At 44.0% G+C, this 15,506-nt stretch overlaps 1 protein-coding gene across 1 annotated transcript in view; it reads right to left on the minus strand.

Annotated features, from left to right (window-relative positions):
• Positions 1 to 15,506, minus strand: part of LOC148477493 (hydroperoxide isomerase ALOXE3-like) — a 75,433-nt gene that overhangs the window by 59,315 nt on the left and 612 nt on the right. Inside the window, exons 2-3 of the mRNA XM_088456720.1 lie at positions 6,084 to 6,277; positions 5,992 to 6,006 (exon numbers count right to left, since the gene is read on the minus strand). Coding sequence (XP_088312846.1) covers positions 5,992 to 6,006; positions 6,084 to 6,247 — 179 coding nt within the window. The 5' untranslated portion in view covers positions 6,248 to 6,277. The remainder of the gene's footprint in view (positions 1 to 5,991; positions 6,007 to 6,083; positions 6,278 to 15,506) is intronic.

Genomic DNA, 15,506 nt, shown 5'->3' on the forward strand with positions numbered 1-15,506 from the left:
TAAAAATATCTACAGGTAGTTTGATAGACTTCATTGGGATTATATGAGAGCAGTACTTGAAAAATATTGATTGGCTGGCAGGTTTTTAGTGGCAATTTTAGCTTTATATTCGAATCCTGAAGCCCATGTTTGTTGTAATGGATTTGATTCTTCTAAGTTTCAGATAGTAATGGAACTAGACAAGCATGCCCTTTGTCGCTAGTTATCTTTGTTCTATCTATAGAACCATTGGCAGAAAGTATTCGTAAAAATCATACGATAAAAGGGCCTATAAGAAGTACAGTGCAACATAAAATCCTTTATGTGCGGATGATGTCCAATTATTCCTCACTTAACCAAAAAATCTCTTCCTGTCATTTTGGAATTATTAAATAATTATGCAAAAGTTTCTTACTATAATTGAAATAAAAATAAAACTGAAGCTCTCCCTATAAATATTAAACCGATGGATCTATTATTACTTAAATCGGAACATAAATTCAATTGGAAAATCAACTCTTTAAAATATTTAGGCATACAGTATATCTTGTTGCTAAAGAAGAAAACCACAAAATAACATGGCTTGGAAGAATACCTACTGTTAAAATGTTCTTCTTACTGAAGATTCTTTATCTATTACGATCCTTACCAAGATTTCTTACTAAATTTTGGTTATGTACATTTAATGCAGTCTTGAACAGATTTATTTGGAGAAATAAAACTCCTAGATTATCAAAAAAATATCTAGTTCTTCCAAAAACAAAAGGAGGTCTAGAATTCCCCAACCTAGAGTTATAGCAAATCTCATCTTTTGCTATCCAATCATTAATTTGATTCAATAAAGTTAAGGTTAAAACTAGAGGATGGACTGGCAGGGAACAATCCAATGAGAAAACTGCTGTGGATGCCTCCTGGAAGTAGAACTCTTCCAAATTTTACACCAAGATCCATAATAGCTACCTTTAAAGCGTGGGATGTATTAAAAGGTTACCAAGGCCAGTTTTTAGGCCCCATAATGTACTTGCCAATTCAGACATTATAAATTATATCCCAGACTTGAACTTAGATATATGGATTGCAAAAGGAATATGTATGTTGAAAGATTTACATTCAAATAGTATTATAATGTATTTTTCACAGATCCAAACAAAATTTGCACTACCAACAGCAGAATTCTATAAATACCTCCAGATTAGACACTAGTTACAATCTTTTCTTGCCTCTCCAAAGGCAGTGAGATATCTTCCAAACTATGTTATAAGACAACTTTCTCCTACGATACAAAGAGGTGGAATTTCGGATTGGTACTCCATTTTATCAAAAATCAATTGGACTGAGAAATCCGATCCCCAACTTAAATGGGAACAAGAGTTGAAATTCTCATTTAATATGGAGGAATGGTCTCAGCTATTCTGATCTATTCATAAAATGTCAAAATCTATATCACATATAGAAAATTATATAAAGATTTTTTATCGCATCTACTTAACGCCGATTACGTTACATAAAATCTGTCCAGACCAGGTTAATACTTGTTGGAGGTGTTTGGAGGAGGTTGGGGATAAAATATATTTTGGGGATGCTCTAGGTTAAGATCTATGGGTCTGATTCAGAGCCGGACGCTATTTGCGCTCGCTCGTTCAGAAAAAGGGGCAGGCTATTTAAATGAACCTTTCGCTCTTTGCGGTCTGGTCACGCCTCTATGTCTAAATGAGCGAACAAAACATGCGGTCATCATGTCCGCTATTTAATAGATTAATCGAGTACATCGAACAGCGTATGAACTGCTCGCTATTCTTGTGGTTGGTTTTTCCAACCGCAATCTTGCGAGCAGTTCTGACTTTAAAATAACCAAGTGACGTGGTCAATGAAGCTCCTGTATTAATTATGCACACCCATAAAACGCCCGTTTTGACCTTTAAGCACACCTGCGTTCTGATTTCCACTCCCCATTTTCAAGCACCTTCCCCTGTTACCACCCACATACGCCTCCTCCTGTCACTCGAAATAGCAGGCATTCGCTATTTAGCGAACAAACAATTTTCGGCTGCACTGACTGGTTCGCGCATGCGTATTACAATCCGTACGCATGCGCAGATGTGCGAACATCGGTCATAACGAATGAGCGGCCGCTTACGAGCGGCTCTGAATGAGGGCCTATGTGTGTAGAGATAGAAAAACTGATTTATGAGGTTTGGGAAATTAGAATTAACATAACCGAGAAAATGGTTTTCTTGCACAAATTCTCCCCTCCATAGACAATTCTAATAGATATATATTAAATCATATTCTTACAGCTACTAAAATAACTATCGCAAAACTTTGGAAACAGGATCAAATACCACAAGTATATTTAATAATAAATAAGATAAACTGTAGCTATAAGATGGAAACAATAGATATGAATGTTAATTCTGTTATTTTCAAAAAGTGGCATAAACGAAGAACATATGCTGACAAATTAACAAACACTTGTGAAGAGCTAGAATAAGCAAAATGACTACATTAAATATTGGAGGATATAGAAGGTTTTGCTATACTTCCAATTTAAACCTAAGGCTGAAAAGAGGAAATGAAATAGATGAAAAAAACTACCCTGGCCTTTGGAATTCAGATGTTTTCATTTGGTGATTTTTATACTGTATGTTTATGTTTTAAGTGTATTCTTGAATTTTTGTCTGGATTAATGTGATGTCAACTGGATGTCTTTAAAGATTAAATAAAAGTATAATATATATATATATATATATATATATCTCTACAGGAAGGTCATTATCATTGGGGTAAATTTCAGCTCTTATAGCATAGAACTTTAGGCAGATTTTAAAATAGGGACAGCAGCCACTCCCTTCACTAAAAAGCCTACCAAAAATAACGCAAATACGGGAACAGCACTGTATGAAGCTAATATGGCAGTCAAACACTAAAAAAATTCTTGGCATAGACCATACACAATTTATTAATGTAAGAGATATATATATATATACAGTCACGTCCATAAATATTGGGACATTGACAGAATTTTCATATTTTGTCCTCTATTCACCACCACAATGGCTTTGAAATGAAACAAACAAGATGTGATTTAACTGCAGACTTTCAGATTTAATTTGAGGGTAATTACATCCAAATCAGGTGAACGGTGTAGGAATAACAACGGTTTCTATATGTGCCTCCCACTTTTTAAGGGGCCAAAAGTAATGGGACTATCAACTAAAAAGCTATTTCATGGACAGGTGTGGGCTATTCCCTCATTATTTCATTATCAATTAAGCAGGTAAAAGGTCTGGAGTTGATTCTAGGTGTGACATTTGCATTTGGAATCAGTTGCTGTCAACTCTCAATATGAGATCCAAAGAGCTGTCACTATCAGTGAAGCAAGCCATCATTAGGCTGAAAAATCAAAACAAACCCATCAGAAAGATAGCAAAAACATTAGGTGTGGCCAAATCAAGTGTTTGGAACATTCTTAAAAAGAAAGAACGCACCGGAGAGCTCAGCAACACCAAAAGACCCGGTTGACCATAATTTCTCAATGGGATTAAGGTCTGGGGAGTTTCCTGGCCATGGACCCAAAATTTCGATGCTTTGTTCCCTGACCCACTTAGTTATTACATTTGCTTTATGGCATGGTGCTCCATCATGCTGGAAAAGGCATTGTTCATCACCAAACTGTTCTTGGATGGTTGGGAGAAGTTGCTCCTGGAGGATGTTTTGGTACCATTCTTTATTCATGGCTGTGATCCCACTCCCTTGGCTGAGAAGCAACCCCACACATGAATGGTCTCAGGATGCTTTAGGGTTGGCATGACACAGGAGAAAGACTATTGGAGGATGGCCTGGTGTCAAGAAGGGCAGCAAAGAAGCCACTTCTTTCCAGGAAAAACATCAGGGACAGACTGATTTTCTTCAAAAGGTACAGAGGGATTGGATTGCTGAGGACTGGGGTAAAGTTATTTTCTCTGATGAATCCCCTTTCAGATTGTTTGGGGCATCTGGACAACCGCTGTCCTGTGTCATGCCAACAGCATCTGTGGTCAATCCTCAAGAAGCGGGTGGACAAACAAAAACCCACAAATTCTGACAAACTCCAAGCATTGATTAGGCAAGAATGGGCGGCCATCAGTCAGTATGTGGCCCAGAAGTTGATTGACAGCATGCCAGGGCGAATTGCAGAGGTCTTGAAAAAAAAAAAAAGGGTGAACACAGCAAATATTGACTCTTTGCACAAACTTAATGTAATTGTCAATAAAAGCCTTTGACACTTAAGAAATGCTTGTAATTTTACTTCAGTATACCATAGTAACATCTGACAAAAAGGTCCAAAAATTACTGAAGCAGCAAACTTTGTAAAAAACAACACTCATTCTCAAAACGTTTGGCCATGGCTGTAATATATGAACCAGTAAACAAATGCAATTACAGTGGCAGTCTGGCTGGTCCTCAGTATATTGCAAATACCATTTGAGAGTTTGGTCCACTGTAGGAATCTCTAATTAGGGACTCCTTAGTTATTATTATAGCTTCCCTATTGGTCAGGCAAGCCTTAATGTATGTGTAACCGTGCACTCCAATAGCAAAATACAAGTCACAGTACCAATCTGTAGCAATTCAGGGCCACAAAAACAATGAGGAAGATGGAACTACAGCTCCAGGCCTCCACATAAACATAGGCTTATCATCTTGACAGTATGATGATGGCCAGCATTAAATTATATTTCTATTTCCTCACAAAAAGATAAAATTTTTCTACTGTGACATATTTAGGCAGGGATGGACTGGGGCTGCTGAGCAGTCCTGGCAGTATCCCTGTGCACGCATCGAAGGTGTGTGAGCCTGGCCTCGTGCACGCCCCCATCTGTCAGTATCCCCGGCCGAGCAGAGCGCTGGGAGGCGGAGCTGCTCTGCTGAGGTTTGACGCCGGACTGACCCATCTGGCAATCGGCCCTTCTGACACTTAGGGGCTGATAGTATAGAGGGTGTACCCTCCCACGTGGTCCTGGCCACACCCACACAGCACTGGTCACAGCTCCTCCCCTTCTCACATTAGGCCCTTGATCATTTTCAGTCCTAGGCTCTCATATGGGGTAAAGGAACAATACTTAGGAAGGTTACTATCAAGAGATCTCCGGTTTTTGTTTCTCTGTATGTGTAGAGTATACCATGATGCACTTGGTCTCATTTTAAGAATCAGGTCTCTCTACTTCTGAATCCTGTATATCTACAGGTTTCATCCTGTCAAGACTTCAGGAGGATGAAGACTTAATTTTCAGGTTGGCTACACTTTACCTGTGTTCCAACGCAGGCACTACCACAGTCTGTAAACAGTTACTCAAAGATTTTGAGGACACCGTTGGGGATAATCTAAGATAGGGTACACTTTTCACAAGACAATGAGCAGCAATGCTTATTAAAGCTGGGTCCATACTTAAGAATCTCAAAGCCGACAGCCCAATATATTGGGTGGTCCGTACACACTGGCCGATCCGGTGCCCGACGCCACTATTACCCCCCCCCCCCCCCCCTTAGCGCTGCATGGAATAGTCAGCCCCATTGCCTGATCTTCCTGCATGTACAAAAGATCAGGTGATGAGGGTGACGACTCCACGGGAGTGCGCACTACATGATGTAGTGCATACACACTACACATTTTTAACGATTTGTCATTACAATCTGTCAGAATCGGCCAAATCATTAAAAATATTGTGTAGTGTGTAGGGGCCTTAAGAGAAAATTGTTTCCACATAATTAAGACACCTTTTTTTTATTATGGGGGCTATTTGGCAAAAGCTGAATGCAGGAGATATCTGAGATTTTTCCTATGTTCAGCTAAGTACCACAGTCTCCATAATTCAAAAAGAGATTCCCCATAGGTAATACCATCTTTACATGCAGTTAGCCATCACAGCCTTTAGGCGACCTTTTCGCCAGATATGGACTTTCAGATCCTTCAGCCGCAGACTATACTTGAAAACAGGTGGCCCAATGGTGCAGGGCCAGTGATGTCATAACAAATCTGTCTCAGTGCTCTAATGGTATACGATAAAGATTAAAAAACTGTCATCAAAAAGGTTAACATTAACATTTATAGATATTATTGTGACTCTACTGAGGCACTTACCGCTCCACGTATGAAGTTACTCCACTTATGGGGCAGTTGATTTTTAGCACTTTCTCCCTTGACTCCCACAAGAACTATGGACACTTGTGCACAGGTCCCAGAACTCAGGTCAGTCCCTGTTGCAATTTTAAGCTTGTAGGTCCCCATGTCTTCAGACGATGATCCCTGTGAAAGCAGCTGCGGAAGAAACTAGACCAGTCAGAATGTCACAGACTAACACCTCTCTTATACCATGTACAATAATACCCCACCTGTCACGTATGACTAATTCAGCAAAAGATTAAGGGGTCTATTTACTAAGCTTTGGATGGAGATAAAGTGAAACGAGATGGTACCAACCAACCAATCAGCTCCTGCCATGTCACAGGCTGTGTTTGAAAAATTACAGTTAGGAGCGGATTGGTTGGGACTTCGGACCTCATTTAGAGTCGGTCGTTGCGGCCGCTCGGTCGTACGCCACCGATGTTCGCTAAACTGCGCATGCGTAAAGTTCGCAATGCGCGTGCGCAAACTAGCTGCTACGATAAGAAATTTATCTCTCCTTGAACACAGCCAGGTCGGTAGTTTCAGTGACAGGATGAGGCGTTTGTGGGTGGTAACAGGGGAAGGTGCTTGAAAACGGGGGAGTGGAGATCCGAACGCAGGCGTGCCTAATTATGCGAACGGCGTTTAATGGGAGTGCATAATTAACAAAGTAGTGTCATAGCACACGTGACATGGGAGGTTTTTACACTGACATGATCGTAGAGCTTAAGAGAGGGTATGGTCAACCTTAAGCTCTACGACCAGTTCCGATGGTTCCCGATGGTCTCGATTAATCCTTATATGCCCGGAGATGACGTGTAATGCGTACGAGAAGGGGGTGTATTTTTTGTCTTCCGACCGCTTCCTCCCCTTGGTCAGCCAGCTACCGATCCGATCTTAAGGACGCAACTTGCGAGTGCATCATTTGCATATCCGGCCCCTTTTCCCATACGACCGTGCGGCCGCAACGACCGACTCTGAATGAGGTCCTTTATCTCCATTCACGTAATGTCCATCCAAAGCTTAGTAAATAGACTACTAAATTCTTAAATCAATGCGCTGCCACAATGATCGATTGCGCACATCACCGTGTATTATGGTTGCCCAACATCACTGATGGCAGGCTATTCCAGTGGTACTGAATTCATTGTCATGGAATGAGCTTTAAGTGACATGTGCTTTGCAATATGGCACATTATCCTGCTTAGAGTAGCCATTAGAAGATGGGTATACTGTAGCCATAGACAGATGCCTATGGTCAGCCACAATACTCAGGTAAGTTGTGGCATTTAAACAATGCTCAATTGGTCAAAGGTGTTTTAAAATGATTCCCCTCCACCATCAGCCTGAACCACTGACCGAAGGAGGATGTTTACCAGGGTGGGTCAAAAAAAACAACTCAAGTGGAAATAGTCAGTTTGTCACTAATCTGTGCCCTGTCTAGAGCATATAGTAACTTGGGAGGAGATGTATCAAGCCTTGGAGAGAGATAACATGGGTCGTCAAGAGTGGGAATGGGCCCGGGTACTAAGGTCACAAAACACTATTAGTCACAAAAAAAGTCACAAAACACTATGCCAAATGGCATCTTGTGCTCCAAAGGGGGTGGGTCTAGATGCCTTCCTGAACTTTCTGCAGACAACTTCTGCACTTTTTTCTCTCCAAGACTTGATACATTTCTCCCTCGGTCAGGAATGCTAACCACTACCCCAACTGTGCTTTAACTAGCACAAGATCTTAGTAAATGTTTACACCAATGTGCCTATCCCCTAACCAGACACACCGGGACTGATCCACTCACCTTACAGCCACGTCTCACAGGGCTCCTCCATTCCTCTTACAGCCTTGCCCCAAAAACTGTCTTTATCGCTGCAGTTATTATGATTAGTTGTAAAATTGTTGACACATACTGTAGGGCCTGATCCAGTGTTGTACAGTAAGCAGAGCCGATGGTCTGCGTACAGCACGGATGGTGAGAAATCTGTACATGTGCAGGGTCGGTACTGCGCATGTGCAGGTTTCCTTCTGCGAGATTGCTCGCAGCGCCCCAAAACCGCAGCGTGATTGACAGGCTGCTGCCTTTTTAGGGACAGGATGGGGGCAGCAAAGTTGAGCGTTTAAAAAAAAACGTCGGAATGTCGTAGGCATGCCGAGGCCAGGGTCTGCAGATTTCTTGGCCCCGGCAGAGTGAAAACACCGGCCATCCCGACCTGAGGGTTACTCAGATGGCAGAAGTTTTTGCAGATGATCAGATGCTGCATCCTCGGATACAGCAGCAGATCACAGAAGCCGGCAGGAGGCTTCTATTAACATAAGATGCCTCCCACAGCATTAGCATATTTACGCACAGCTGCTGCGTCCAAATGGCGCAGCTACAGTACTGTGGTTTCAGATTTGGGAATAGAGGGCCTGATTCAGCAAGGAACTCAGGGCCTGATTCAGAGCCGGACGCTCTGACCAGAGCGCTCGCTCTGAATCAGGGCCCTCCTACCTAAACTTGGAGCGGCCTCCTGGCCGCTCGCATAGCTGTGGGTGACCACCCACAGCATATGCGAGCGGCCAAAAAGATGGTCGCGGTGGTCAAGACCATCGCGACCATCGGGCTTGCGATGAGACCCTGCGGTAGGGTCTCGGTGACCGCAAGCCCTGGAGTGATTTTGGCTCTATCAGAGCCAAAATCACTCCCACTGACGTCAGTGGGGCCGGACCCAGACGGTAGGCGTTCCCATGGGAACGCCTCCATCTGGCAGCCACGCCCCTGGCACGCCCACCAAAGGGGGCGTGCTGTCAATCAACATCAACAGCACGCCCTCTTTGGTGCGAGACCCATAACGATGGCTACCCCGTCGTTATTCGGGTCTCGCGCATGCGCACTAGGGCACCATCGACCCGCTTGCGAGCACTCAGCACTCACGAGCAGGTCTGAATCAGGACCTCAGTTGCTAATATGCAGGCAATCGGCTGATTGCTGTGTACTGCGCATGCATCACAGTGCATGTAAGCGAACCACCCACTGCATTCGGGACTGTAATCGCAGAGACTACACAGACCCATCGCAGAGTGATTGACAGGAAGTGCCGTTTGTGGGCGGTGACGGGGGGTGGTTGGTCGAACGCAGGCGTGACAGTGCATTTGAACGCCGTTGCAGGGGCGTGCATAAATTAGCCACTGCGATGCCCTATGCGGCCTGATAGCGTGTGTGGAAGTTAGCAATTTCTGAGTAAGGTCAGGGCTTGTGCAAGTGTGCGTGAGGCTCGATTGTACCCATGTATGCACAGTCTTGCTAAGTATTACGGATGTCTGTAAGGTAAAGTGGGCTTCCTTATGTAGTGCAGGGGTGACATAGCGATCGCAATGGATTAGAATACTATCGCAGTTGAGCTGCGTGCGTAATCGCCATTGCATTCGCAAATTGCGTTCCATAGTGAATCATGCCCAGAGAAAGAAAGAGCAATTAACTCCGCATCTTGGTAATACCGTGCTGCACTGCAGGTGGGGCAGATGTAAAATGTGCAGAGAGAATTAGATTTGGGAGGGGTGTGTCCAAACTGACATCTAAATTGCAGTGCAGAAATAAGATGTTCAGTATTTGTGGGCTACATGTAAAAGCAGCCAGTATTTACCCTGCATGCGAAAAAAAAAAAAATGGATTCGCACCTCTTGCATTGCAACATGGTTTGTCCAGGTACAGAGGGCTTCATTCAGAGCCGCTCGTAAGCGGCCGCTCGTTCGTTCCGAGCGATGTTCGCACATCTGCGCATGCGTACGGATTGTAATACGCATGCGTGAACCAGTCAGTGCGGCCGAAAATCGGGTGCTCGCTAAATAGCGAATGTCTGCTATTTTGAGTGACAGGAGGAGGCGTATGTGGATGGTAACAGGGGAAGGTGCTTGAAAACGGGGAGTGGAATTCCGAACGCAGGTGTGCCTAAAGGTCAAAACGGGCGTTTTAAGGGTGTGCATAATTAATACAGCAGCGTCATTGACCACGTCACTTGGTTGTTTTATAGTCAGAACTGCTCGCAAGATTGCGGTAGGAAAAACCAACCACAAGAATAGCGAGCAGTTCATACGCCGTTCGATGTACTCGATTAATCTAATAAATAACGGACATGACGTATGATGCGAGCGGCCAGGGGGCGTCTCTTTCCAAAATACGACCGCATGTTTTGTTCGCTCGTTCAGACATAGAGGCGTCAACAGACCGCAAAGAGCGAACGGTTCATTTAAATAGCCACCCCCTTTTTCTGAACTAGCGAGCGCAAATAGCGTCCGGCTCTGAATCAGGCCCAGAGTTACTTGTTCGATTTCACTCTAGGCTGATTCAGAGATGGACACTATTGCAGTTGCTATTTTGTATGGAAAATATGCTAATAGTTCCGAGCATAGGGACGCCCAACCCCTGCCTTCTCATCTGCGTCCGCCGTCGCTTACCAGCGTAAATATCAGTAACATCAACGCACATCGAGCATCCATCTTGCCCTTGCGATAGGCTTGACCAGCCACAAACGCTGCAGCTCTCCTGACACGCAGAGCTCTCATGCTGCGTATATGTAATCGCAATGGCTAATTTATGCACTCCCATGTAACGGGGTTTAAACAGTCAAACACACCTGCGCTAATCTGACCACCCCCACATTACCTCCCCTAAACGCTGACTGTCACTCACTTTGCAATGGGCTCTCTGTGCATGCGGAATTGCAAGATAATGGCAGCATGTGCGCAGGGTGACATACGCATGCACAATGGAAAACAATCGCTTTATCTGCGTAAAAAAATCGCCATTGCGTCAGTCTCTGAATCAGTTCCATAGTTCAGTGCCGACAATTACTGCTCTGGAAGCTAGGAAACATACCGTATCCCATTCTTATTATAGACATGAAGTTCTCAATTATTTCTCTTAGCAATTTCCTGGTTCAGAGTTATGCTAAGTTACGTTTCTAAGAAACCTCTAAGCTCAGGAGCTTTCACTCCAAAAAAGAATACACATTCCAGTATACAAATGTCACTTAAATAACTATTTCTTAGACAAATTTAAATTCAAATTAAAAATTAAAAGTGCAACTTCATAAATAATGAAGATTTTGAATTAAGTTACCGCTAGAAAACATGATACTGATGTCCGTGGCATAGACACCTGTTTGAAATACGACTCTTTGGTCACTAAAACCGGAGTTGTTATAGGGCATCAGTATCTATATACTGGTAACCTAGTAAGCACGCTGCACTGTTCAGTCTATTTCATAGAAAGGGACCACAGCTTGTATATCTAACATTAAATAAGTGGGTTTTTTTACTAAACAAAGAGGAAATAAAAATCTGTAGATGTTCTCCGTCAATAGAATCTAAATGCTTTCGGTTATATAACCACAAACTTTGAGAAGAGCATGTTACTTGTGACAATATGCGATTGAGATTTGGGGTAATTTTCTGAGGGTTTATTTGCAGAAAGTAACTATGGGGAAATACATATGTAGTGTGATTATATATATATATATATATATATATATTTTTTTTTTTTACAACAATAAGTGCAGGAACTATGGATGGAGCCACTGGGGGTGGAGCTATAGGAAAATAATGATATACTGTATAATATATATATTATACACACACACACATATATACACATACATATAAAAGAAGGCACTCAACAGGACCTTTAAAATAAAACATCCTATGGATACATTTTGGTCCAGGATATTACATCATAATGAATGCGAATTTCAAGAACTGAGGGCTCGATTGAGACCCGCTCGCTAGATGGGTTCACACGCAGCCGCTAATATATGCATAGGCTGCGATCGCACGGTGAGACCTTAAGACGCCCACTATGTCTTAGCTTGCGACGGCAGTGCGATCGCAAGCCACTGTAAAGACGCCTTCACAGCACACGTCATCTCCAGGAAGTGCATGTAATTTCAGTAACATCACAGCCCTTGAGGTTGACCCTACCCCGCCGCAAGCACTGCGATCGCTGCAGTGTGAAATACAACCAAGTGACATGTACTATGACGCTCCATGTTAATTATGCACATCTCTTAAACGCCGTTAGAACGCACACCTGCGTTCGCACATCCACTCCCCCATTTTCATGGGCCATCCCCTGTCACCACACACAAACGGCACTGTCACTCATGCTAGCGAGTGGACTATGGCTGGTGTGCGTTCGCTTCCCGATCGCAGAGACTGGTTCGCATGCGCAGAAAGCGAAAATCGGCCAGCTGCGAGCGAAAGCAGCCTAGTGAGCGGGTCTGAATCGCACCCTGAGTTCCTGCTGAAAAATAGCCCTCTATACATACTGTATATATATATATATATATATATATATCTCCAGTACTTGCTATCATCCATCCAACTTTAGGCATGCTGCACAATTAACCCCATACAGAAGCAGGGGCTGTAGTCAGGTTACCGGCGGCCGGGAAATCCCGACACTGAAAGCCTAACATGGGACTAAAGATAGGCATCGAAATCCCAACGCCTATCATTAGCCCCACGACGAAATCCAGACGCCCGGCATACCAACCAAAAGAAGGTAGGTTGTAGCCTTGGGGGAGGGTTAGGTTTAGGAACCCCCGGGGGGACTTAGGGTTTGGTACCACCCCGGGGGGACTTAGGGTTAGGCACCACTAGGGAGAGGTAGGGGTTGGCACCCCCCCCCCCGGGAGTGTTAGGTTTAGGATGCAAGAAGGGGGGGATTAGACATCAACGGGGGGAGGTTAGGGTTAGGCACTAGGGGGGAGGTTAGGGTTAAGTCCCACTAAGGGATGGTTAGGGTAGGGAGAGGGGATGGTTAGAGCGCTTACCAGCCCCAGTCAAGATTTTGATCCATTAGACTTCCACTGTCGGTATTTGATCCGGCTGCTATTCAGCCACCGATATTACATACCGATTCCAGAAGCAGTTTAATGTAAATATAGGAGAATAAAAGCAGAGGGCACTCACCAAGGGGCATAGCAGGGGCAGAACTATGGGAAATAATGGAGGCGCCTGCCGCCGGGCTCCAGCTCTGAAGGGGCACCTCCTCCATTGTCCACAATATATTCACCCCACTTAGGGCTGCAACTATGTACCCGGAGTGTACCGTCATGGCCGCCCAATACATGGCACCCCTTCCCGGCACCTGAGAAGCCACCATACACTAGTGGAGAGCTCCGTGTCAGACCATTTGCTGCCACCTTTGTCTATCTATAGCCTGTCTGCATGCGAATTGCTACATTACAGTGTCAGCGGCTGTGTTGAGGGAGGGGCACCAAATTATAACTTGCCTCCGGGCATCTGGGATGAACTTACGCCACTGGGGCTGCACTTTATCTCATTGTACATGGCAGCGGGGATAATCATTCCGTACAGCTGTCCCTGACAGTTACGTTCTGCTCCTGAGAATCTGACACTGCGCTAGCGCACAGCGGGACATATTCAGAGATGTTCGCAATGCCGATATTTAAGCATTTGAGCGATTATCGGTAAACTGCACATGATTCTAAAGCTGGATACACACGTAAAGATTTTCTGTCCAACTATCCAACTAGTTGATTGGTTGGAATGAAAATCTGGTAACGTATGGGAGTAACTGATGATCAGCAATTTGCTCCTAAATGCCAGAAAACAGATGAAAATGGTCGTCAGACAAGATTTTTAAATGTTTGATCTAAACAATTTGTTCAAACAACAGTTTTTGTCCATTTTCCGGCGTTTGGGAGCAAATTGCTGATTGTCATTTTCTTTCATACATTACCAGAGTTTCATTCCAACCAATCAACTAGTTGGATGGTTGGACAGAAAATCTTTTCGTGTGTACTCAGCCTAAAGGCCCCCATACATCAGCAATTGATTGCAGCAATCGTGCAATTTGCAATCGATTGTGTATAAAAATCTTTCCCTTTTGCAATCGATTGTGGCAATTCTGCAATCTGCAATCGATTGAAAAAGGGAAAGATCTTTATACTCTATCGTTTGCAAATTGCTCGATTGCTGTAATCAATTGCTGATGTATGGGGGCCTTTAGTCGTTCTGTGTATGTGTCATGGTATATTACCATCGTCTCTTGCAGGGACAATATTTACCTGCAGCATTACTGACAGTCAGGGTGCATTTTGGGAAGGTAACGGAGGAGTGGTGGTGGTGGCAAAAACGCACCAGACACCTTCGGGGCGTGTCACAGCCTGTGTCTCCGATGCCATACACAATAAAATGGCTCAGGCGCCTCACACACACACTAATATTATATATATATACACACACACACACACAGTGCAATCTCATAAACACAGATGACGTACAGTACACTACACATTCATATCCTACAGAGGAAATATGTACAACCAAAAGTAACACAGCTTCAGAGGCTCATTTACTGGCAACTATTACCCAATGGGGAGTGCTGAACACCTGTCACAGCGTTTATGTTGTAGTAATGCTAAATACAGTATACGGTATTTATAGGGTAAGGAGAACACTGTCATTTGACAGATTTCGCATTCATTGTTCCCCATTGTGCATTATTTTCCAGTAAGCAAACCTTTACGGTAAGTGCTAAGTTTCCTTGGTGGAACACAAATGCTCTATGACAGCCTGCATGAATGTGGCAGGGGGATTGTTCCACACAACACCATTATGCCCCTTACCCACTGCCACTGACATAGCATTATTGTTTTTACTACCATTTTTTTAACTGTAAAAAAAAATAATGTACACATGTACAAGTATGGAACCATTTGATTCTATGTACCCCATACCCAGGACCTTGCACGCGTCAGCACTGTCTGTAGCATCCAGACCTATTATTCGGGCCCAGGGCCTGATTCACTAACAATACAATCGCAACTGCGAATGCAATAGCGCTTACTCAAGCAGTCTCACTTCGATAGTATGCTAATCCATTGCAATCGCTATGCCATTGCAGCACTACATAAGGACGCCCACTTTACCTTACACACATCCGTAATGTTTAGCAAGACTGCGAAACCATCGCAGCCTCATGCACACTTGCACAAGCTCTGACCTTACTCCGGAAATGCTAACTTCATCGCACACGCTATGTGTGCTCAGGCTGCGTACGGCATTGCAGTGGATAATTTATGCACGCCCATGCAAAGGTGCTCAAACGTACTGGCACGCCTGCCTTTCCCCGAGCACCACCCTCCCCCCCGTCACCTCCCACAAATGGTGGCCCTTTCTGTCAATCACCCTGAATGGGTCCCGATCGCAGTGGTCGGTTCACACATGTGCACTGCAATGCATGCGCAGAACACAAGAATCGCCCAATTGCGTGCGGAATCGGTTGCGATTGGTAATGAATCAGGCCCCCAGTGCGAGACATCGTCCAGACTTATTATTCGGGCCATGATTCCCCACTGCAAGTGCCAGCACTGCCTCC

The sequence above is a fragment of the Taudactylus pleione genome, unplaced genomic scaffold (genome assembly GCF_031769625.1).
Source record: "Taudactylus pleione unplaced genomic scaffold, aTauple2 ptg000711l, whole genome shotgun sequence".
Taxonomy (NCBI): domain Eukaryota; kingdom Metazoa; phylum Chordata; class Amphibia; order Anura; family Myobatrachidae; genus Taudactylus; species Taudactylus pleione.